The sequence below is a fragment of the Capra hircus genome, chromosome 3 (assembly GCF_001704415.2).
Source record: "Capra hircus breed San Clemente chromosome 3, ASM170441v1, whole genome shotgun sequence".
Classification (NCBI taxonomy): Eukaryota; Metazoa; Chordata; class Mammalia; order Artiodactyla; family Bovidae; genus Capra; species Capra hircus.
Genome location: NC_030810.1, coordinates 21912048 through 21938428, shown reverse-complemented (window position 1 = coordinate 21938428; position 26381 = coordinate 21912048). Strand labels below are relative to the sequence as shown.

The window sequence follows — 26381 nt, the reverse complement described above, 5'->3', positions numbered from 1 at the left end:
TAAATATTTAGATTCCCATCAGATGGGGATTTCTTCACTTATATGAGTAGGAATGGTCTCAAAAATCTTAAGTCTTTACTCTTGCTTCCGACTACAGATGTTTGAACTACCAATAAAATCCTCAGTATTGGCTAGACTAAATCAGTAGATAAGAATTCTTTACAATCTCTTCCAAGAAACCAAGGTAATCGTAACATAGATTTTAGTGGTCATTATGTTACAGTACTCATGGATACTTTGTTTTCTATGGTATGTTGCAAATTCATCATTAATAAAGTAAATTTCATAATAGAAATAATAAACCTATTACAATATAAGAACATCCATAAACTGTCCTCACTATTCCCAATGACTTTCAATATAAAATCTAATTATACAAAGTCTAAATTCCTTGCCCAATTTAACTCCATATACCAAACAGTGTAAGTGCTGAAAATGAGAAATATTTTAATAAATCTCATATTAAGAACCTTGGATACCACTCTGCATTAGTGATGGCAGAAAAAGATAAGGAGAAAACAAATTTTTCAGAGATTTTTAAAGGAAGAATAAACTTAAGAGAAAATTCCTTTGGATTGTATAGCTCTTTAAAAATTCTCTACCTTTTTCTTCAACATGATGCCCAAAAAAAAAAAAAAAAAAAAATTTACTCAATAAAAGTAGCCAGGAAGGGAATCAAACATTTATAAGATAAATTTATTATTTTTCTGGCCAAAGTGCAATGATTTTTAAATCTTCTTAAACAACTATGAAAAAAAGTATTCAAGACAATAAAATACAAATGGAAAATTTAACCATTAAATTTCTTCTGCTTTGTACTAAACCCTATACTTAATCTAAAAAATAAACAGAAACATTTTGAAGTATTACTGAAACACTAACCGAATCACTTTTATAAATCTAAGTACATGCATTTCAAGGTTCCACTGCTACGAATTTTGTTAAGATCAGTTTAATCATTAATAACATTATATAATAGAGCAAAAGGAACACATGTCATTAGATGTGATCCCTGACCAATACCCTCAAATTTATATCCGAATAAAGCTGACAATTCTACCAGGCTTTGAACCCCTAGCGCTCCCATCCCAATCCTGGAAGCAAAGACTATGCCCTGTCACACAACTTTGTACAAGCTGCAGTAAAACAAAGTCTAAATTTTCTTACCTTTCTATAGGAAACAGTCAGTTATTTGATAAATACTAAAACACTTCTAAGACTTAATTTTATGAGTTTGTTTACCAAACACATTGTGCAAGAACTGACTACACAAAAAGTTCCTTTGGAATTTGGTCCACAAATTCACTTACGCAGGTTGGAAATTTAAAACCTGCAAGGGAAAGAAGACATGGGGAATCCCTAATTCAAACATATTGCAATTACTAGAGGGATATTCACACATACTAAAAAGTTTTGCTCACAAAAGGCACAAACTATATAGGGATATTCTTTCTGAATAAAAACAAAGAACTAGTTAATACCCTTCTTTGTTTTGTGAGCACCATAGCTAAGATGAAGTTAGACTCAAATTCACTGTCTACTCCCGTGACCAAAAAAAAAAAAAAATTTTTTTTAATTGAAGATAAAAAATTTAATTTGTCTTACTACATACTTTCCAGTCATTAACTGAGATATAATTATGAAACATTAAAATTGCCTTAAAAGGGGGTTGTGACAGCAGCTATCAAAGCAATATTCAAGCATGATTTCAAGGATGCTTTCAGGTTCAGAGTTAGCCTTCTTTGTCAAAAATCTTCACAACTTCATCAAAAACCTAAAATGGAAAAAAGATAATAATTTTAAAAAGCAGATAGTTAAAACATCATATGGCTAAGTACCTGATAAAACAGTAAATTTTATATTAATTTTCAAAATGGATCATTAAAAAACACACGATTTCTTAGTTTCATCTGCTTTACTTTAGATAGTAGTATAATATCATAAACAATACATATAAAATTATAAATATGATACTTCAATTTTATTAGTGCTTTTAGGACAAAACAAACTTCTTAACAGGCTACCAACAACATGATAGAAAGTAAACTAAAGTGCCTTATCTTCCTGGTTCTGATTCTAAAACACTATGTCTGCTAATGTATTCAGTTCAGTTCAGTTGCTCAGTCGTGCCTGACTCTTTGCGACCCCATGAATCACAGCATGCCAGGCCTCCCTGTCCATCACCAACTTCCAGAGTTCACTCAAACTCATGTCCATCGAGTCGGTGATGCCATCCAGCCATCTCATCCTCTGTTGTCCGCTTCTCCTCCTGCCACCAATCCCTCCCAGCATCAGGGTCTTTCTCAATGAGTCAACTCTTCGCATGAGGTGGCCAAAGTATTGGAGTTTCAGCTTCAGCATCAGTCCCTCCATTGAACACCCAAGACTGATCTCCTTTAGGATGGACTAGCTGGATCTCCTTGCAGTCCAAGGGACTCTCAAGAGTCTTCTTCAATACCACAGTTCAAAAGCAGCAATTCTTCGGCACTCAGCTTTCTTCACAGTCCAACTCTCACATGCATACATGACCACTGGAAAAACCATAGCCTTGACTAAACGGACCTTCGTTGACAAAGTAATATCTCTGCTTTTATTACCTCACCTTTATAGGAAGCGGACACAGATAATAAGTCAGAAATGACTATATGATATACAGAAAAAAAAAAAAGGTCCAGGGGTTAAGAGTCCACCTTTCAATGTAGGTGATACAAGTTTGATCCCTGGTTGGGGAACTAAGATCCCACATGCCATGCGGCAACTAAGCTGTGCACTGCAGCTACTGAGCCCATGAACTCCAACTAGAGAGGCCATGCACCACAGCTAGAGACGCTGCATGCCCCAATGAAAGATCCTGCGCACTGTAACTAAGACCCAACAGAGTCAAAAGTAAGCAAATTAAAAAAAAAAAAAAAAAAAAGGTTCAGAGGAAGATGATTCAGGGAATCAGAGACACTAGAACTTAAGAGAAACTGAATTTCTTCTGCTTTGTACTAAACCCTATACTTAATCTAAAAAATAAACAGAATCTGTGAAAACAGTTGGGGCGATTCAGCTAGATGATTTCATGTTACAGATTTTTAAAAAATGATCATGGTCCAAATCACAGCTCTGAAGATGCCAATTTTCCAGTGCTCAAAAAAAGTTGGAAATAATAAACCACCTACTTCTTACAAAGAACAAGTCCAAAACTGTAAAACCCACTTTAGACTCTATTCAAAAATATACCTGAAACTAACACAATATTGTAAATCAATAAAACATACGTATTTCAATTAGAAAAAAAAGAAAAAGCTTAGCATTTCCTTCAGTCTCCAGTGTTCTGAAAACCAAAATAATCTGTCATAACATTGTATTTCTTTTTCTCCTGCATACTGCTTGCCTCCCCGCCCAAAATCACATTTTACTTTACTTTTAGGCAGGCTAGGGGTACTCACTTCATCAACAGATTTAGAAGCATCTATTTTCTTGACTTTCCCCATTTCTTCATACAAGTCAATAATTGGCTTTGTTGACTGAAGATAGGTTTGAATTCTGCAAAAGAACCAGATATTGCAAGGTCCTAAGTATACTTCTCTCCCTGGTTATAGATCAGGGGACAATACAGAATAAAATTCAAATGACACCCTCCCTTATCATCTTCTTAGACAAGCCATTCTATATTTAAGCGTGGCATTTTCTTTTTCTGGACCAAAATGTGTTAAGTGTTGAATCTGTTACTCAAGTTCCAAACTGGCACAGTGGCTATGGGTAAGAACCGCAAAGTACCTCTTTTCCAAGCTCTCTCTGTTGTCATCACTTCTGCCACTGCTCTTTCCCCTCTCCAGACATCGTTCAATGCAGATCTAAAAACAGAAATATATAAAAAGTTATTTTTTAAAAGATATTAATTTGGCAGTCTTTTGGCAATCTTTTAAACCTGAAAAGAGAAGAAAGTTTGAAGAGATTACCAACAAAACCTTGCCTTAAACCCAATGTGTCTAATTCATTAATCAACATGCAAAGTTGAAACATGTGGTTCAATTTATATAAACTAGGTTAAATAAGTACAGAGCATAATAAGAATTCATTCATGACTCAGTTTTTCCTGTGTATTTTTTTTTCAAACTGCAATAAAAAGATGATCTCTATATGTGTATGGTTCCACCTAGGATATATTATTAACTTATTAGGTATGAATTACATGCCTCAAACTTTGTTCCATTTTTGCTTATTTTCAATAATTCCATAAATATCTAAATATTTGAGTCAACATATCTGCATTTGAATAAAGTATCCCTTGTTAATCGTGAATAAACATTCCTTAGTTATAAAGCTGTGGTAACATTCTAAAAGTAACTTTGAAGAATAAGTGAAAACATATTTTGGGGGGTTGGAAGAAGAGAGTTACGTTTTAAAACAACTCAAAAGCTGCAGCAAGTCTCTCTACCACAAGCACATTTGCAATTCAACTTAAGAATAGTCAACTTCCTTCAAGGCACTACTGCTGATTCTTATTCTTTCAGGCTGTTGGCATTAATTTAATAAAGTTTATATTACAGCTGTCAAACAGAGTTGGGTCTTTTAATTAAATGATTCCCCCTCCCTCAAAAAAAAAGGATTCCAAGAAATTCATTCAGCTATTCAAAAGTATGTCTGAGTATGTTATGTAGAAGTGCCAGAAAGAAAAAGTCTTCTTTCCTGCTTTTTTCAGTATCATTTCAGTCTTAAAAGACAAATCAAGCTATCTTAGATGTTTCTTTAAAAAAGAAAGATTCCCCAACTTTCCCAAAATGTGTTTCTTTTCCACTAAGCAACACTCTAAGGCAAGATACTCTCTGATAATAGTGTCTACTCAAGAAGTAACAGTGCAGCTTCATTACCTAATATTATTATATGAGTCAATTCTTAATTCAAAACAAAACAAGCTCTTGTCATTTTGAAAATAAGGCAAATTTTAGGCCCACAAGGTTGCTGATGCCAAACAGCTTTCAATAATTCAACAGTAAGACAGTGCTGTTCTGTCCATCCAACTTACCAGTTCAAAAAATACTATTGCCAATATAAAATGTAAATAGAAGTAAAATAAATCACTTTCTTTTTCTCTAATAGTTGACCACCAGCTGTTTAAAAGCCCATGTTGGCAGATGAAGATTTTCATTACCTCATTATTACAGTCAAAAAACAAAACAAAAGATACATCAGCTTTCCCATCCATGGTCTTATTCCAGCCTTGAAGGTTGTCCTGATTTCTTGGAAACCCATCAATCAAGAATTTATTCTTCTGAGCATTGGCTGCCATTGTCTGATCCATTTCCTAAGAAAAAAGGAAGATGTGAATTCAATGCTACATTAACAAAATGCAATTTCTTAAGCAGAGTATGTTTTATTATTATTCTTTAAATTGTAAATGTGGAGGGTACACAGGAAAAAAAAATTTAAAGGAAATAACATGTTTGCCTCCAGCCAGCAAGAGTTATGGATATGTATCCCTTTCCCATTTTATACACATACACACACATTTTTTTCTATAGTTTAAAATTTTTATTTAGTAAGCATATATTATTTTCATGAAATTATTAACAGCAAGAAAAGAAAAATAAGCATTAATCAATATTCTTGCTCCAGCCACTAGAGACCCATATCCTACTTTCCTTTTCCTCTTCCCAAGTCATTTAGCTATGGTAAGAAGTACACTGTTTCTATAGGCACTCAGATTCTCTGCAGTAATTCAAGTACAACTGCAAAAATCTTTGGACATATAAAGAGATTGTTAGCATTAATTATTAGTGTAGGAGTCAATACTTTTTTTTTTTCCATAACTGAAGGTAATTTAAACCTAAATGCCACTGGCTATCCCAAAACACAGGTAGCAAGAGAAACAATACATTCAGAAAGATAGCAAGAAATTATTTCACCATCCTCTGCCAAAGTCTGAATTCAGGTAGAATGTGGAAATCTGTGAATGGGAGATACAGATCTTGAATCTCTAAATTCTTTTCATTATCAACCACCATGGGATAAGCACAGATGTATGACTTTGGCAAATTCCAGAGGACTCTCTATTCTAAAGCAAACCAACAACCAGTTCCCTCAGTGCTCAAACAATCCTGGTTCCTCAAGAACAATGGCTGTCAGGATGTAAAGTCCTTTATCTAGGGTTGGCTTTATCCTAGCCTCTAGCATCTCCAATATTCACAAAACTTTCACAGAATGCTTTTGTGTCCCTGCTATAGCATTTTATCCTAACTATGGTAGTAGAAGATATCTGAAGAGGCACACTGATACTCTACTCACTCAACATACACTCATTCAAGGTCTAACCATCACGGAACATGAAGAGCAAGGTCATGGCCTCTGGAAGGCTTATAGTCCAGTGGTTAACAAATATGTGTAAGTCAGTGTGCTAAGTTCTATACTGAGGTATGCAAGGATGCTGTGATAAAACCAAGAAGCCGGCACAAACTACCTGTGAAACCGCCAGAAAGAGTTTTACTGAAGGGATGGCAGTGAAGCTGAATTCTAAATAATAAAATGGCAGGCAGGCAGGGATCAAGGTACTCCAGAATGTGTCAACTGAATGTTAAAGGCTCAGAAATGAGGAAGCATACCAGCTTTGATGAATCTGAAATAAGCTGGCAGAGGTGAACCTCAGGATGCATGTAGAGAGTGGCAGGAGATGTGACTAGAAAGTTGCTTTTTCAATCGCTAAATCATGTTGACTCCATGAGACCCCTTGGCCTGTAGCACACCAGGCCTCCCTCTCCCTCACCATCTCCCAAGTTTGCCCAAGTTCATGCCCATTGAACTGGTGATGCCATCCAACCATCTCTTCCTCTGCCGCCCTCTTCTCCTTTTGCCTTCAATCTTTTCCAGCATCAGGGTCTTTTCCAACGAGTTGACTGTTCACATCATGTGGCCCAACTATTGGAGTTTTAGCTTCAGCATCAGTTCTTCCAATGAGTATTCAGAGTTGATTTCCCTTAGGATTGACTGGTTTGATCTCCTTGCTGTCCAAGGGACTCTCAAAGAGTCTTCTCCAGCACCACAATTTGAAAGCATCAATTCTTTCCTGTTCAGCCTTCTTTATGGTCCAACTCTCACATCCATATATGATTACTGGAAAAACCATAGCTTTGACTATATGGACTTTGTTGGCAAAGTGATGTCTTTGCTTTTTAATACGCTATCTAAATTTGTCATAGCCTTTCTTCCAAGAAGCTAGACTAGAAGGGTAAAGCTAGACTAGAAAGTAGGTAGGGCCAAAATTAGTGAAGAACTTGTTGTACCACACTAAGCATTTGGTTCTTATTCTGCAAACAATACAGGACCACTGAGAAATTTTAAGCAGAAGAAGAACATGTTCCCATCACCTTAAAAAATAAAAAATAAAAAACTCTGACCACACCATAAAGGATGAATCAGGGGACAAAGATGGATCAAAGGCAAAAGACTAATGATAAGGCTCTAGTGATGGTCCAAGTAAGAAAAAAAAGGATCTGAATTAAGATGATAGCAGTAATAAAGAAAAAATGCTAAATAGAAGAGAGGGTAAAGAGAAAGATACTTGAAAGGATCTACTCACTAAACAGATTTGGGAAAGTGAGGAAGAGGTGGAAATAAAGGATAGATCCCAGATTGCTGGCCTGGGCAGCTGAGTAGATGGCAGAACCATTAACCAGGATAGGAAATAAAGGGTGACCACATTTTAGATGATACAGTCAGCCTTTGGCATGATGATTTTGAGACACTCGTTGAGACACTCAGATGGATGCCTAATAGAAACACAGATCTGGAGTTCAGAAAAAAAGATTTGTGCTAGAGTTACAGATTTTGGTATCATTGCTGCTGCTAAGTTGCTTCAGTCGTGTCCGACTCGGTGCGACCCCAGAGACGGCAGCCCACCAGACTCCCCCGTCCCTGGGATTCTCTAGGCAAGAACACTGGAGTGGGTTGCCATTTCCTTCTCCAATGCATGAAAGTGAAAAGTCAAAGTGAAGTCGCTCAGTCGTGTCCGACTCTTCGCGACCCCATGGACTGCACCCCACCAGGCTCCTCCATCCATGGGATTTTCCAGGCAAGAGTACTAGAGTGGGGTGCCATTGCCTTCTCCGTTGGTATCATTAGCACAGGGAAAACCTTGAGCATGGATAACACCATCCAGCAAGAAATGTATAAAATAAGAGGTGAACCAAGGATGAAACCTGAGAAGCATCATGGTTTACAGAAGACTTATCAAAGGAGACTTAAGAAATAGCAGTCACTGAAGGAGGAAGAAAATCAAGAGACACTGTGTCACAGAGAACAAAGGAGGAACGAGTTTCAAAAAGACAGTAAGTTAAAAGAAAAATGACTAAAAATATCCCCTAGATTTGATAGAGAAGATCACTGGTAACATCAGAATAGTTTAAGTGAAAATGGAAATAGAATCTTGGAGCCAAGAGCTGAAGAGCAGAAACGGAAAAAAAGTAAAAAAATATAGACTACTCTTTCACAACTAGGCATAAAAGTAGAGAAAGGGCATTACACTCAGAGAATAAGGAGAGGATTTTGTTACTATGAATAGTAGCAGGTTACTCTAATCTCTGAGACAAGAGATAAGAATGTGTGTGAATGAGCCACTCTTCAAGTTTCTCTGGTTCCAATCAGAAGCTCATACATCTCTTTTCCATCAACTTTCAACTATTTATTGCTGTTCCCACTTATCCATTTCTCCTTCACATTTCTTGTATGTGAAAATACCTATTAAAGACTATAATCTTGAGAATATGTAGTGCAGAGTCATGTAGACCCAATGAATCTGGTTTTTAGATGGGACCTATTTCAGTCTGATAGCTGTTAAGTCTCAGCATTTCGCACTGAAGATGGTGATGAATGTACCAGAAAAGGAAACATCACAACTGAGAGAATAGCAACAATGGGAGGGTCATGGGAGGAAGGGACAGGGGAAGGAAGGAAGGAAACAGTAAAGAGGATGGAAACAGTAAAGAGAAAGGAGGAGGGGGGAGAAGGAGAGGAGGAGAAAAGGAAGGAGAAACAGAAACAGAAGGAGGATGGACCGTCTGCACACTGGGAAGGGTCAAGTGCACACATATGAATGTTGAGTTGTAGCTGATCCTACACCAAGGTAGGGAATGTTTCCTACTGTCCAATTTCTTCCCAGGTGAAAGCAGAATTTCCAGTTCTGCCATTCTCACCATGACCACCCTCCACAAGCAAGAAATTCAATACTCTAATTTTTCCATTACTCAAAGAAAGGGAAGATTTAATTTCTCATTTCCTTGTTGGTTTAAACTGGCTGGCATTCACACTCCTTACCCTCCTTAACAAACTGATGGTTATCTCAACTGGCACAATCTTTCCATCTTTAATGTACTTTTCAATGAGTTCACCATACTGTGAATCTGGGTTTTTCCTTTCATCACGGAGAAGTTCTCCTGCAGAAAGGTGTGTGTAGCCATATTTCTGAAAGAAAAAAACACATAGAAAAAAATCAAAATACATTCAACCCAGTGATATGATAGGACTATTGCTTTTTTCCCTTCATAGAAATTTCTATATTCTAATTTTTCTACAACAAACAAGCTTTGCTTATATAATAAATAATAAGGAAAAATTTTAGAGAGATTTCATACAATCCTGTTTGCTTAAAAAATATCCTTAATCTACATAGGGCATGGTAGCTATAATGTTCAAAATCATGCAATCATCCCCAAATTTATAGAACTATTCAAGGATTATTTCATTATATACCTTCACAAATACAAAGTTTAAATGTAATCAAGAATATTCAAAGAAAGGCCTAAAAAAATCTATATAATTCAAGGCAATCCCCCCAAATCTTACCACAGTTGGCTGTACCCACCTTCTGTAAAATCTTTCCTTTCCTTCCTTAAAATCAATAAATACATCTAAACTGCACTTGTCAGTACTTACACAAACCCCATTCTTCTGCTTTGTTATTTTTCTCAGTAAACAGTACAAGTCCTAACCCCTCCACAAAATTAGCTTTCCTGACCACTCTGGAGAGTGGACACACAATTAAATAGTATCTTAGCATATCACTGTCTCTCCATCTAGATCAGTATTTTCCTTATCATTCTCAAAGTCCATTTCCTACCTCTCTAGATGTGACTAGAGAGGTCTCGTCTGTAAAATGGGAATACAGATACCTATTTTACAATTTAGTAGTGATGATTAAATGAGATAATGTATGTAAAATGCCAACAATTATCTCCTTGCCATCATGAAGATACTTAAATAATTTGCAAACATTTTTGTCCTGTATATACATACCATCTTATATTATTATAAATATGTTTGTGTGCATGTATATGTATTCACTTTAGAGGTTCAGATAGACCAACCAAATGACTTAAGTGAGATAACAGATATGAATACATTGCAAACGGTCAGTAGTACAGTAGTAGTATGGCCAGTAGTATGACTGTGATGACTATATTACTGAGGATTTACAAACGATGTATTAGGTCAGGGTATAGGGTGATAGTTGAACTATTACATAATTTGATATAGTGTTATTCTGCCACTTCTGCATGGTTAGAATGTGAAACCAATACAGATCTGAGAGACAATTACTGAAAAGCTTCTTCCGCCACATGGACTTGCATGTTTCCTTTTATTAAATCAAAAGAGCTATAAAATCTATTCATAAAATCTATTTTTACTCTCAAATATCAGGATATTGAGATCTATATTCAATGTTCAGTTACAACAATCATCACATCCCAAACTCTTAAAACTCCCTAAATGAGTTTTTATCTCATCCCTATTAAATGTACAGTAAATATTTGATAAATTTTATCTTTAATTTCAATGTTAAGATTTGAGACAGTTCACACTCCCACCATTCTCCTTCCAAAATAGAATGTTTCTATTATACATTTTACAAAAAAATAACTCTCAATTATTCATGCTATAGCGAGTTTTCTGTGTTTTTCTCTTTTTTGGACTGCAGAAGCCACACATTCTTTACCCCTTTTCCATTTCCAAAAATTGCTGGCTAAACTTGCTCTTGTTTACTAAAAGTAAGCTAACAATAAGGTAGTCAGCAAAGGAAAACAAACTCTAAATAGCTTATTTGCTGACTAAAACTGGATATAAAGCTTGATGAGAATAAACAAAACCACAGCATTGCTCATGCCTCTCTTAGGCATACAGCTCCTTGCATTAGAACAAATGATCAAAAGTGTATTCAGTTGTTGTAACAGGCTTTTAAAAACACTCCCATCATTTACAGAAAATGGAAATAAATACAAAAGTACCTATTTAAACTGTTATTTTAAAATTATCTTCACACCACACCATTTTAAAATGCCGATTTTTTATCACTAAGTATAAGCTATACCAAGTATACTTTTGAAAAATGAATATGGAAAAGACTTTATTGAAAAAAATGAGATGTGACCTACTTTGCCATTTACTATGTACGAATTTCAGAAAGCATTTTGCAACTACTGTCCACAAAATTTTATAGCAGCTTCATTTCCCACTGCTTACTTTGGCTCCTACTTGGAAGTCTATGCTTGCCGGATGCTTTCATCTGGTCTAGAGATTATAGCATATGGTTATATTGAATAAATGCAGAGACAAACAGTACTACACGATGGCAAACACTCAGTGAAACACCAACAATACAGACTGCTCTGTACAGATTGTGTGGATGTAGGAACAACACGTACATTTAGAAACCCAGCTAGTAATTAAGAAATTAGTATACACACTTTTTGTTTCCTCACACTGAAGAGCTCAAATTTGCAAGCTTATACTACATTATAACGAGTTTTGGTATGCCACTTTTAAAAAAGAGAGACTAGCTGTAAATTGTAGAAGCATACAAATGTTTTTTAAAAAACTACATAAAAAACAACCTTATTTGCAAAGTTCAAGGAGACAAGCAATTTAAGTAAATATCATCATGTCAAACCTGTATATGTATCTTTCTATTTCTCATCTACATTCCAGTTTACAAAAACTATTCTATTTACCAATTACTTTTGTATACTATATTTTTCTTAAGGATTTTGCTGAAGCTTTCCTCTTACCACAGAGTTTCTACAACAAAAAAGCAACTATCACTTACACACTAGTTATTATGGTATTTAATAATAGGTAGACTTTAAACAGCATGTTTTCAAAGCATTCTGCTGTCATTAAGTAGTCACCGATGCCAATTTTGAGGAAAGCAAGAATGGCTATTTCTCAGGCTTAATCAAAACGTTTTCACATTCTCTGAAATTTCCTAGTAATTAAAATCTAGTAGGTTACTAATTATAGCCTTAAGAGCAACATTCAAACCACAGCAGGTTATAAATACTATAAACTATAATAACTGCAATTACAAGCTACTATTCAGCTAAAAATAGTAGTTTTCTAGTGACAAATGTATAAACAATTCATTTATTAGAGTAATCGTTTAAATTTTTACTTTCATATTCTCCTTTAAGATGAGAAACAACTTAATAACTTCTACAAATCAGGCACTAAGATTAGGAGAGAGGAAAAAAGCACTACTTCTCAACAAGCACAGAATAGCACCCTATGTTACTACAACTAGATAAATGTTAACAACTTCATAGTATCAAATCTCAAATCATCTCAATAACTTCTCTGTCTTTCTAAATTCAGGTAATGTCATTCTATATGAATAAAAATAAAAAGAAAAACAATCAAGACCAAAACAATAGGAAAAAAAAAAAGTTCAAGGTACAAATGATGCATAAATGGCAAGTCCTTGGGGGCAGGAAGAAACCCAGATGCCAGGCAATTCCTCTTGTGAGTATGGCAATTAGAAAGTAGCGGGAACGCAGCAGAGATAGCAGATACAGATATATTTCTAAAGTAACCAAGTGAGTTAAAACTGTTAGTGTCCTTTAAGCAGCTGACACATGTATGAAGCATTTAAGTTTACTGTGCACTCCCTGTAAGATTCAGGAACTTTAAAAATCTAGTTCTGATTCTGTACTATGAACAATGCATCTTCAGCATAACGCCTAGAAATGCTACCTGGGGCCATTCAGACTCACCGATTTGGCACTTGTTGCAAGCAATAGCTTTAGAGCTTAGGGCATCCCAGCAACATTTCGTGTAAGGCTATCATTTACTTCAAAGGCTTTTCCAATAGAACTTCTTCCAATTACTGAAATGTATGACTAGCAGTTTTCAGTAACTTTATCTGCAAGTCTTGGAGAACTTACTTTGCTGCTAAGTCGCTTCAGTCGTGCCCGACTCTGTGCGACCCCACAGACGGCAGCCCACCAGGCTCCCCCGTCCCTGGGATTCTCCAGGCAAGAACACTGGAGTGGGTTGCCATTTCCTTCTCCAATGCATGAAAGTGAAAAGTGAAAGTGAAGTCGCTCGGTCGTGTCTGACTCTTTGCAACCCCATGGACTATAGCTCACCAGGCTCCTCCGTCCATGGGATTTTCCAGGCAAGGGTACTGGAGTGGGTTGCCAATGCCTTCTTACTTTAGACTGTAAGAACTGCTGTACAGTGCTCAGATGCTTAAAACTGGTCAACTGTTTAGGGTTCTTCCAGTTTTACCCAGAGAGGGTTAGAAAAAGGATTTTTCTTATCATCACCATTATATGGACGTTAGGAAAGAGAGAAAGAGTTGTGCATAGAGAGAAAGAAAGGGAGGGGATAGAAAAGAGGAAGGAAGGAGGGATGAAAGGAAGGAAAGAAGACTGAGCAACTCTATCCAGTGAGAGAAAGGCTAAAAAGAGTATCTGAATCAAATTGCTAGCGGATTTTCAACCTCATTTTTAGTTCGCCCTCACTGTATTTCCAAATATGTACATCACATTTGACCATGCCTATTTAATTACAAATCGGCATATTAACTACAAACTATGAAAGTTATAAACCAAGCTAAATCTTTTCTTAGGCAAAATCTTTAGCAAACAGACTCCAAATTAACATGAAGCATATTTCTTTCTCTAATTAAAGAGTGATATTTTAAAAGCTTACATCCTGCAAAAGAGAAAAGAGGAGGGATATAATCCATTCAACTGTAGACAATTAAAGCACTATTTCATTTTCCTCAATGTTTGCTACTCATGTAAGAAAACCTTAGTTCAGGCAATACGTGGAACTTATTTTAAATCCACAAGTATTTATTGAGTCTCTACAAACTGCCAGGCAAAAACACTAATTTGGGGAGATATTTAGGTTATATTCACAAAGGATTTAATAGTGATTTACATATTTAAAGTGAGTTGAGCTCTACTATTAATTAATAAAGTCAATTTTTCATATTTGCAATAACTCTGCCTAAGGAATTCAGTCTCTACCAGCACTGTCTGCTTGGGAAATGATAAGAAGGTTAGTAGGTTGGTGCAAATGTAATTGCGGCTTTGGACTGTGACTTTTAAATCATTATAACTAGGCTTAAATATGTTTATTAATCAAAATAGGAACCTTTACAATCAACACAATCTTGCCAGTGAGAAATAAGTTTATTTCTGTAGTATAAAAATCCATGCTTAGGGATTTGAAGAACTCTTGGAAAGCATTTTCTGCCTCCTGCTGGCTGTGGAAGCATTTTCCCTGCAAAAAGATGTTGAAATGCTTGAAGTAGCAGTAGTCAGTTGGCAAGAGGTCAGGGGAATATGGCGGATGATGCAAAATTTCGTAGCCCAATTCGTTCAACTTCTGAAGCGCTGGTTGTGCGACATGCACTCAGGCATTGTGGAGAAGAATTGGGCCCTTTCTGTTGACTAATGCCAGCTGCAGGCACTGCAGTTTTCGGCGCATCGCATCGATTTGCTGAGCATACTTCTCATATCTAATGGTTTTGCCAGGATTCAGAAACCTGTAGTAAATCAGTCAGGCAGCAGACCATCAAACAGTGACTATAACCTTTTTTTGGTGCAAGTTTCGCTGTGAGAAGTGCTTTGGAGCTGCTTGCCACTCCAACCACTGAGCTGGTCATCGCTGGTTCTTGTATGAAATCCACTTTTCATTGCACATCACAACCCGACTGAGAAATGGTTCATTGTTGCTACACAGAGTAAGAGAAGACTTCAAAGAACACTTCAAAATGACGATTTTTGTTGATTTGTGGTCAGCTCATAAGGCACCCTCTTACCAAGTTTTTTCACCTTTCCAATCTGTTTCAAATACCAAATGACTGTAGAATGGTCGATGTTGAGTTCTTCAGTAATTTCTTGCGTAGTTTTAAGAGGATCAGCTTCAACGATGGCTCTCAATTGGTCGTTGTCAACTTTTGATGGCCAGCCACTATGCTCCTCATCTTCAAGGCTCTTGTCTCTTTGTAAAACTTCTTGAACCACCACTGTACTATAAGTTCATTATCAGTTCCTGCACCAAATGTGTTGTTGATGTTGTGAGTTGTCTCCACTGCTTTACGACCCATTTTAAACTCAAATAAGAAAATCATCCAAATTTGCTTTTTGTTTAACATCATTTCCCTAGTCTAAAATAAATATAAAATAAGTAATAAGTCATTAGCTAAGAAACATAAAGCAAAGAAATATGCATTAAAATGATGTATAACATAACCACATTTACTTAAGAATGTATTTCAATATCAAATAGCAAACTTCAAAAATGCAAAACCACAATTACTTTTGCACCAATCTAACAGAACAATAAATAAAACTTAAAGAATGGTTGATTTAGAAGCTATGAAACAGACTGTTCTTTCATTTGCGTAGGCCTCAATATTCCTCTAACATTTTGCAGGAGGCGTCTCAGAACACTGAGGAATTTGGCATCTGATTTACATACCAAACGGCCCCTATGGCAACTGTGAATTGGAATTTTCACATTCCAATTTCATTCTAGTTGGTCATTTCCAGTATTTTTATTTCTTTTAAGTCATTTCAGCCATTTGGAATTAATCCACAGTCCCTATATCAGAAAGGGATGGAAAACAATCGAAGATGAAGGAAGATGAGGCCCAGAAACCTCCAGGGATTCCCGGAGATTAGGGGAATATTTTGAAAATTTCCAACATTAACGGATAGGCACAGAGGTCTTATTAATCTTAAACACTTATCTTATTAATTAAATGATCAATTCTTACAGTCACTGCAGAGCCTACAAACAACACACTCACATCAGCACAACACAAATATTGCTGCAGGTGGCCTAAGAGCCTAGAATTCAGGAAATTTATTTATCCTTTCTTAGATCTCAGTTTCTTCATTTCTAAAATAGAAATAACATCTATACTACCAGAAATCATATCTATACTGTACTACACAATCAGCCACTGCCAAACATCGTAGTCAGCTGTTAAAATCAGAAGCCTCTCCTGAAGAACACACTCCTAGAAATGTGGTCTACACTACTAGATTCAAGACGCACCATGAGAGTACTCAGATCACCAGAGAGTTATAGTAACTTGTATAGGCTATTCTTGGAGCAAAGTCCAAGATAACCAGTGGCTAAACTACAAATTACATACCAATAAAGTTGCAAAGTCAAAGAGTAACTACAGAATAAGAAAAGTATGATACATGAATCCAATTCACCATGCAAATATCCTCAAACACACAGGCTCCAAAAACTGGCATCATAGATGTATTTAAGCACACTAAAAAACTTATGAGAACCTACAACAATCTGTTTATCTTGCTTACTTTCTTCTTATAAACAAACAGGTCAATAGCCTTCCAATCAGCTGGCGACGGCTAATTAGAAAACGTACATTTCAAAAGATCCTATTCAAGTCAACTGTACCTCAATTTAAAGAATCCTACACAGTACTAAACAGTACTAAAAACTTAAATTTAGGGATACTAATATGTAAGAATTATACGGAGAAACTAGAAACATTTAAAATCAGTATCATAAAAAGAAGGCATAGATAGATTATGGATAGAAAGATTCAATACAGTAAATATATAAAATTTCCACAAATTAATCTATAAATTGATAGCAACCTCAATCAAAATTCAACTGGGATTATTTATTTTTTAATGAAACTTGATGAGTTGATTCTTAAGTTTAACAGAAGGGGTAAATGTGAGAGAATGACTGAACTCAAAAACAATATTAACAAACACAAAGCTATAGTAATTAAAAGAGTATGAAAAATTTTTTTTTAAATTTTAAATGGACATGAATTTAAAATAAATAAAACAGTATGATACTGGTATAAAAACAGACAAACATAACAATGAAACTCAACAGAGTCTAAAAACAGACCTAAGTATAAATGGGAATTCAATAAATGATAGTTATTATCTAAAAATCAACAGAGAAAAGATGAACTATTTAATAAATGATACTATGCAACTGGCTACCATCTGAAAAAAAAATCAGATTCTTGCACATCATATGCAAAACTAAATTTCAGGTAAATTAAAGTTCTAAAACAACACAATGCAAGCAAAACAAAACAACAACAACAAAACCCAATCACAGGATAGTACTGGGGGAAATAAGACTGAGAGAAAGACACTCCAAAATAAGAATCAAAACAGCATGCTTGACCATATGAGTAATAAAAACTTCTGAACAAAGAAAGATAACATAGATATAACCAAATAACAAGCAACAGACTGGGAGAAAATATTTTCACCATACAAAGGTGACAGGGTAATATACACTGTATATAAAGACGTCCTACTAACAAAGAAAAATGCTCAATACAAAAATGGGCAAAGGATAAGAACAAACAATTCAGAGAAAAGGAGAGAACAGATGCTCAACCTTACCGGTAATCACAAAAATGCAAATTAAAGCAAAGTAATTTCATTTTTCACACATCAGATTGGTTAAAATAAAAAGCTGTCTGGCTATGGCAAGGACCAGGGGTTGGGGAGAACCCAGAATCTTGATAGTTTGTGGGAGTGTAAATTGCCTAAGCATTTTTAGAGGGCAATTCAGTAGAGTCTAACAAAATTTAAGTTTGTATACCCTTTGGCTCAGCAATGCAATTTCTAGGAGTTGTGCTACTGAAACAGTTGTACATGTGCATAAAGACACATGTACATGACAGTTTATGTTAGCATCATTTGTAAACAGAAAATCTAAATGCCCACAAATATACAAATAGTTAAATAGATTATTGTATATATTATGAATGGAGTAGAGCTATCTACATGTGCTGATATGGAAAGTTAGCCAAGATATCCTGTTAAGCAAAGAAATGCATGGCACGGAACAAAAGGCAATATTTGTGCATGTATTTTTATCTGTGTATAAATATATCAAAAAAGGACCAGAAAGTCACACCTAAAAATGCTGATAGGTGATTACATAAAGAGAATAAGCTAAGGTTAATTAGACAGCTTTCAGTTTTTACTTTATGTACTTTCAAAATGTTTGAATCTTCAAAGTACATGTATACATATAAACTTTAAAATTTTTTAATTTAAAAAAGGTTATATTCTATCTACACATCTCTAAATGGCAACTATCACAAAGTAAGGCTGATGATTTAAGTGTTTTATTAATACCAGATCTTAACAGAACAGCAAAATAAATAGCCTAACATTAGGAATAAATATCTCTACATAAAAAGTTCTCCAATTTCATGAAAAAAGAAGAACAGTACCTGCACAATCACAAACTTATTTAGAATTTAAAACTAAATCACTGTTGAGAATAGCAGCAAAAATCAATTCAAATGTTTGGGTAAAAATTTCCCTGGAAAGTGATCCATTCCTCAAACAAAGGAGAAACAAAGTATAATATAGCAACACAGAAACACACTGCATGGGCATGAAGTCAAGAGTCATAGAAGGAGACAGAAAACAGTCCAGTTTTACAGCCTAGAAACAGATGGAAATTTAGAGACACACTGAGTTGAGAGGATCCAAAAGGCACAGCAGCAGAATTTTAAAAGGAAACATATTTCAGTGAAGCCTTACACTAGGCACTTGAGTTCAAAATTATAAGCAGGATGTTCTGGAAATGACACCGCCATGGCAGACAATGTAACCACACTACTTCTAGTTTCCAGAATGACCCCTTGGAGCACTTTCAGAACTTTACTGTGCCAACCTCTCTCAACTGATTTTTCTTTTTAAAAAAAAAAAAAAAAAAAAAGAAAGAAAGAAAATCAATCTAGCTTAGACAACAAAGAATCATTTTCATTTTTAGTTCATCAACCTGTGCTAATAGGAGGTGTGAAGAAAATCAGTATTTAGCTTTAAAAAGTAGTACATGTTTTTTTAAAAAAACTTTGATATAAAATTTACCTTCATGATTACATTTTTCTTAACTGAAAATTAGTCAGTCTACAAATACATATTTTTGATGGTATGGCTATCAATTTCTAGCCCCGCCTGGGATTTAACATTGACTACAGACTCTGGAAGTTGGTGATAGACAGGGAGGCCTGGCGTGCTGCAATTCATGGGGTCGCAAAGAATTGGACACGACTGAGTGACTGAACTGAACAGACAAATTAAAAGACGCTTACTCCTTGGAAGGAAAGTTATGACCAACCTAGATAGCATATTCAAAAGCAGAGACATTACTTTGCCGACTAAGGTCCGTCTAGTCAAGGCTATGGTTTTTCCTGTGGTCATGTATGGATGTGAGAGTTGGACTGTGAAGAAAGCTGAGTGCCAAAGAATTGATGCTTTTGAACTGTGGTGTTGGAGAACTCTTGAGAGTCCCTTGGACTGCAAGGAGATCCAACCAGTCCATTCTGAAGGAGATCAGCCCTGGGTGTTCTTTGGAAGGAATGATGCTAAAGCTGAAACTCCAATACTTCGGCCACCTCATGCGAAGGGTTGACTCACTGGAAAAGACTCTGATGCTGGGAGGGATTGGGGGCAGGAGAAGAAGGGGACGACAGAGGATGAGATGGTTGGATGGCATCACCGCCTCGAGGGACATGAGTTTGAGTGAACTCCGGGAGTTGGTGATGGACAGGGAGGCCTGGTGTGCTTTGATTAATGGGGTCGCAAAGAGTCGGACACGACTGAGTGACTGAGCTGAACTGAACAGACAACTATACACATTTATATAATGTAGAACAGAATATAAGGGATTCTTGTTTCTTGATGAGAATCTGACTTTTTCACATGCAGGAAATGTCCTAATAAGTGATAAGTTTATGGCTAATTTTTATAGAAAACTTTTTTCCCTGCCATAACTACACAAGAGGAAGAATGCTGGAAACCATTTTGCAAAATGGACAACCTCTCTCACCTCTCTAGTCTGACTTGGTGAAAGTTGCTCAGTTGTGTCTGACTCTTTGAGACCCCATGGACTATACAGTCCATGGAATTCTCAGGCCAGAATACTCGAGTGGGTAGTGGTTTAGTCGCTAAGTTGTGTCCGACTCTTATGACCCCATGAACTGTAGCCTGCCTTTCCCTTCTCCGGGGGATCTTCCCAGCCCAGGGACGGAACCCAGGTTTCCCACATTGCAGGCGGATTCTTTACCAGCTAAGCTACAAGGGAAGCCCAAGAATACTGGAGTGGGTAGCCTATCCCTTCTCCGGAGGATCTTCCCAACCCAGGAATTGAATGCAGGGGTCTCTGGCATTGCAGGTGGATTTTTTACCAACTGAGCTTAGACCCAGTTATACCCTGGAATCAGTCAAGGAAGTAACACAAATCTATTACTCCCACTCTTCCTTTCCGCCTACACTATCCCCTCTCTTCCACCCTCAACTCTCAGTCTCAGGCACAATACAAACACTCAACAATTATTCCTCTGTTACAGTTTTGGCCTCACTATCAATCTTTTAATCTCTGCACCACAGGCAATAGAAAGCATACCGTATGTCCTAAAATGCAAGATATCAGACTTCATCAAAATTAAAATTTCTGTGCTTTCAAAGGCACTCCCACAAAAATGAAAATATGACCCACAGGATAGAAAAAAACATTTACAAGTAATATATCTGGATAAGGGACTTATACCAAAAATATATTTTTAAAACTTTACAATTTAGTAATAAAAACCACCCAGCTTTAAAAGTTACAAAAGACAGTTTTTAAAACGCAGTATTCTGCAGGGAAGAAAAAGGACAAATGATCCAAACAGACATTTCTCCAAAGAAGATATAGAAATGGTCAATAAGTATGGGAAAGTTGCTCAACATCATCAGCCATCAGGGAAATGCAAATCAAAACCACAATGAGATAACAATTCACACCCATTAGGATGGCTATTTATTTATTTTCCTTACACCTTGATTCAAGCAATTTATTCATGTGAATTTCCTCTCCCTATGTGGTCACTGCAGAAATTTCATTTTGGATGGCTATTTAAAAAAAAAAAAGGCCATGTGAGACATGAAAGATGCTCACAGCATTAAGTCACTAGGGAAATGCAAGTCAAAACCACAATAAGATACCACTGTACACCTACTGGAGTGGTGATAATCAATCAAACAAACATAAAATGATAAGTGCTGGTGAAGATAAAGAAACCACACATCATTGGTAGGAAGGTAAAATGGCACAGCTGCTGTGGAAAATAGTTTGGCAGTTCCTCAAACAAGTTAAACAGAATTATACGATCCAACAATTCCCCTCCTAGCTATATAACCAAACGACTGAAACAGATGCTTGTATGTCAATGTTCACTGCAGCACAACTCAAAACAGTGCAAAGGTGGAAGCAAGCGCTCATCCAGTGACAGATGAATGGATAACACTACATAACATACACATACAGTGAACCACCATACAGCCATAGAAAGGAATGGCTGAAACTTATAACATTATACTAAGTGAAATAAGCTGTAAAAAAAAAACAAACAAAAAACAGGGGAACAAATACTGTATGATTCTACTCACACAATGTACTGAAAACAGGCAAATTCAGAGGCAAAAATTAGACTAGAAGTTACTAGCGGCTGGGGGAAGGGACGAATGGGAAATTATTGCCTAAAGGTAGAGTCTTTGTTTGGTGTGAAGAGAAAGTTTTAGAAATCATGGTGAAGGTTGCACAACATTATAAATACAATTTATACCACTGAATTACACACTTAAAGTGGTTGAAATAGCAAATTTCATGATATATTTTGTGTGTGTGCTTAGTCGCTCAGTTGTGTCTGACTCTTTGCAAACCCACAGACTAGCCTGGCCAGGCTCCACTGTCCATGGGGATTCTCCAGGCGCGAATACTGGAGTGGGTTGCCATGCCCTCCTCCAGGGCAATCTTCCCAACCCAGAGACTGAACCCAGGTCTTCTGCATTGCAGGCAGATTCTTTACCATCTGAGCCAGCAGGGAAGCCCTTGATAAATTTTATCACGATTAAAAAAAAATTAGTAACATAATAACATATCAAAACCTTTGAATTGTACACTTTAAGTGCATGAGTTGTGTGTTATGTAAATTATATTTCCAAGTTATTTTTTAAAAAACACAGAATATGATTTCTGAAAAATCAGAAACAAAATTTCTAAAACAAAGAACCAATTAATTAATGTATGTAATCTATAGAATATGGTATCATCATATAGATTATGTGGTAAAAGTACATTGATTAACATGATAATATGCTTGTGATATTATAAGTAAAAAGCAGGTTTCCAGAGTATGAGGCTACTTAAAAAAAAAAAATCTCTGGAAATATATGTCCCAAAATATTCATTAATGGTGGTCTTTTCTGGGTGGTAAGATTACTGGTGATTTTTACACTGGTGTTTTACTCATCTGTATTTTCTAATTTTTCTATAATGTATGTGTACTATTTGTATAATTAAAAAGTAACCAAAAGAAAAAGCACTTGCATCGTTAATAAGAGGACGGTTAAGGTATATATACAGGCTTAGCTTATGACACCCAATCATTAGGTCATTCGCTCCATTTGGCATCGAGTAACCTATTTTGAATATAAAGAGCATTTATACTATAAGCTTTTCCCATTCTAGGATTTTTAAATCTAAGCTAACTCCAAATATTTTCTCTAAGTAGAAAGACCTTTCATATTTGGTAGACTCTAAAATACCACCTTGAGTTTTTAAAAATCTGTAAACTGACTAGTGTGGGTAATCATTTCCTTATGCCATAGTAAACAATGGGAATACAATGCTTCCTCAAACTACTTTAATCTAAATTACTCTTTGATCTCTTTACCATAGGCCCTTTCTAAAATAATGTTACTCTTTACACATTTTACTGAGGGCCGTGTACTGTGCTGAACACAGTAGAAGCATTATGGGATTTCATCTCTATAACAACCCAGTGAAGCTGGCATTACTATCATCACTTTACAAACGAAGACACAGAATCAGAAAAGTTAAGCAATATGGCCATAAGTGTCAGACTGAGATCTGAGCCAACGTTTGCTTTCAAAGTCTACATTCTTTCTAATACTATGCTATATTGTAAGAAAGTTGGCTCAACATCCCATTTCTTAAATATTTTTAATTAAAAAAATTCATACGTACACAATTGTTCCATTTCAAAAAGCTATTCCTTTTCTCGCCTTTACACATACTCTGTTACCATTCTGAAGTTCTATGTAAATATGAAATTCAGTGGGAATTTATTAAGTACAATTCCTTGTGCTCCCATTCATATAGCATACAATGGCAAAGAATATATACCTATTCATAGTGACTGAATAATATACCTCCTGAACGTGACTACATAGGATTACAGGACTACTATCTAACACTGAAGTCTCGGTATACAGATCTGTTTTAAGGCTGGCCGTCCAGACCATCTACTTTCAAACTCTTCATTTTACAAAAGGAGAAACTGAGATAAGCTGACTTGCTAATTAGTGGAAACTGGCACTTGAACCCAGGTCTTGTGACTTTCAGTGACTATTACGCCACAGTGGACCTCTGAGGTAATTCCTAGGTGACAGACAAGGAGACAGAATCTTGCCATCAAGCTACTGTGGCCTTTGCATGTCAGAATCTGCTGCTGCTGCTGCTGCTAAGTCGCTTCAGTCGTGTCCGACTCTGTGCGACCCCAGAGACGGCAGCCCACCAGGCTCCCCCGTCCCTGGGATTCTCCAGGCAAGAACACTGGAGTAGGTTGCCATTTCCTTCGCCAATGCATGAAAGTGAAAAGTGAAAGTGAAGTTGCTCAGTCGTGTCCGACTCTTTGCGACCCCCTGGACTGCAGCCTACCAGGCTCCTCCACCCATGGGATTTTCCAGGCAAGAGTACTGGAGTGGGTTGCCATTATCTTCTATGCAGAATCTGCTAGTGGAAACTAAAACAGAGACTTTAAGTTGATGGACTTTATCATTTTGTTGTATCCTAGCAGGGAAATGAGATCAGGAACTTTATCCACACACAGAGTCAGGCATATCTGACCCACCACTCAGCCAGACTCTGACCATCCTTGCTTCATTTGCTTCATTCTTGCCTTTTCCCACTCTTGACACCATTTCCACTTGCCTCATCTAATAATCATTCAATAAGTAGCAAATAAAAATTTCCAATTTAAAAACCTAAATTAGGACTTCCCTAGTAACACAGTGGATAAGAATCTGCCTACCAAGGCAGGGGACATGGGTTGGATCCCTGGTCCAGGAAGACTTCACATGCTTTGGAGCAACTGAGCCTGTATGCCACAACCACTGAGCTCTAGAGCCTGGGAGCTGCAATCACTGAAATCCATGCCTAGAGCCTGTGCTCCGCAGTGAAGAGTATTCCCGGCTCACCACAACTAGAGAAAGTACATGCAAAGCAATGAAGACCCAGAATAGCCAAAAATAAATAAATGAAAATTATTTTAAAAATAAAAAACTAAATTAGCCATCAAGTCAATTCCCAATTACATAATATCTGGGCTCTCTTTACTCCCAGTAGACACCAAGAAGAAGAAATTCATGTTATTATCAATATCTACCTAAACTATACTTAATTATAAAGGTAAGTCCTATAGGCCAAATTAAATACACAGAACTTTCCAGGGACAAACACCAACGACTAATACATCATGGAAGTTCCAAACAAAAAATGAGCAAGGAAGGAGTCTTTTTGTGTAGTCCCAAACTGAGCATACTTAATTGCTTGTTGGTATAGAATATACCTTAATGATGAATAGAGCCAACTTACTAGACTTCTGGAGATGGCTGATGGAAACCAAGCATGGAACCCTGTATTTTTGGGGGGCCCAGTCCCTCAAAGTTTCTGAGAATGGAACATACTAACTGGGGCTTCTTCCTTTACCAAAGTTCAACAAGCAGCAGCCAACTGTCAGCAAACAGTATGTCCAGTCACACCTGTTCTCTATTAAATTCTAAATGCTCTTATCACATGTTTAGTCTGTAAATATGTTCTTAATTTAACTGAAATGTTAGAGTGAATACATTTTCATATGGTAACTGGGCTTTAAAGCTAAGAAGAGTCAGTGTGATCAAGTTAACATGACACAAAGAATAAGACAGTCATCCCCTGCTCCCTGCTATGGTTTTTCTAGTAGTCATGTAAGGATGTAGGAGTTGGACCATAAGGAAGGCTGAACGCTGAAGAAATGATGCTTTCAAACTGTGGTGTTGCAGAAGACTCTTGAGAGTCTGCTGGACTGCAAGAAGATCAAATCAGTGAATCTTAAAGGAAATTGACCCTGCATATTCATTGGAAGGACTGATGCTGAAGCTGAAGCTCTAATACTTTGGCCACCTGATGAGAAGGGCCAACTCATTGGAAAAGACCCTGATGCTGGGAAAAACTGAGGGCAAGAGGAGAAGGGGGTGACAGACGATGAGATGGCTAGATGATGTCACTGACTCAATGGACGTGAGTTTGAGCAAGCTCAGGGAGATAGTGAAGGACAGGGAAGCCTAGTGCTGCAGCCCATGGGGTTGCAAAGAGTAGAACATGACCTAGAGGCTGAACAATAACCCCTGCTTCCACCCTTTTTCCTTTTTCTGGTCTAAAAGTCTCACTACAAGAGAGGTTTCTCCAAATGCTCTGAATTTCAATTCAGAAGGACACCGTTACAAATACTATAATCCTAAAAAAAGAAAAAAAAATACTGTATTCCTTTGTGACTTTCGGAGAGCTTTCAGATTTCAGTCCTCTCCTATTAGCATCTTAACTAGAATGTGGTGTTCAATCGACTACCGTCACTAAAAACATTAACCAGAAGGGTGTAAATGAGGTAGATTTCAGCGGGATTAAGGATACCGGGAAGAACCAGAACTAAAGAGGTATTCTGAGCTAGGGCAGACTTAGGTAGAGGTGTCTAATTTTGATGGGGCTGGAATATTCATTCAGAATCCCTCCGAGCACAGCACACTCATGTAGTTATTAACATATAATTTTACTATTATTACCTTTCAAAGCATGACTGAGCTGGCCAAAAATTAAAAGACTAATTCAACTTCATATAAATCAAGAAAGCACAAGTCCAGACGAATGAGAGAGTGCTGGATTTGTGGCTGCCCTGGGGACATCCCCATCCCCAAATCACAAGTGGCTGGAGCCTAGGATTTAATAAGCCACAAAGAAGGGAGAAGAGACAAAGGCTG

The 26381-nt window shown here is 36.6% G+C and overlaps 1 protein-coding gene across 1 annotated transcript in view; it reads right to left on the bottom strand.

Moving 5' to 3' along the window:
* Positions 672–26381, bottom strand: part of CMPK1 (cytidine/uridine monophosphate kinase 1) — a 35779-nt gene continuing 10069 nt past the window's right edge. Inside the window, 5 exon segments of the mRNA NM_001314253.1 lie at positions 672–1774; positions 3435–3531; positions 3766–3842; positions 5141–5293; positions 9295–9441. Coding sequence (NP_001301182.1) covers positions 1733–1774; positions 3435–3531; positions 3766–3842; positions 5141–5293; positions 9295–9441 — 516 coding nt within the window. The 3' untranslated portion in view covers positions 672–1732.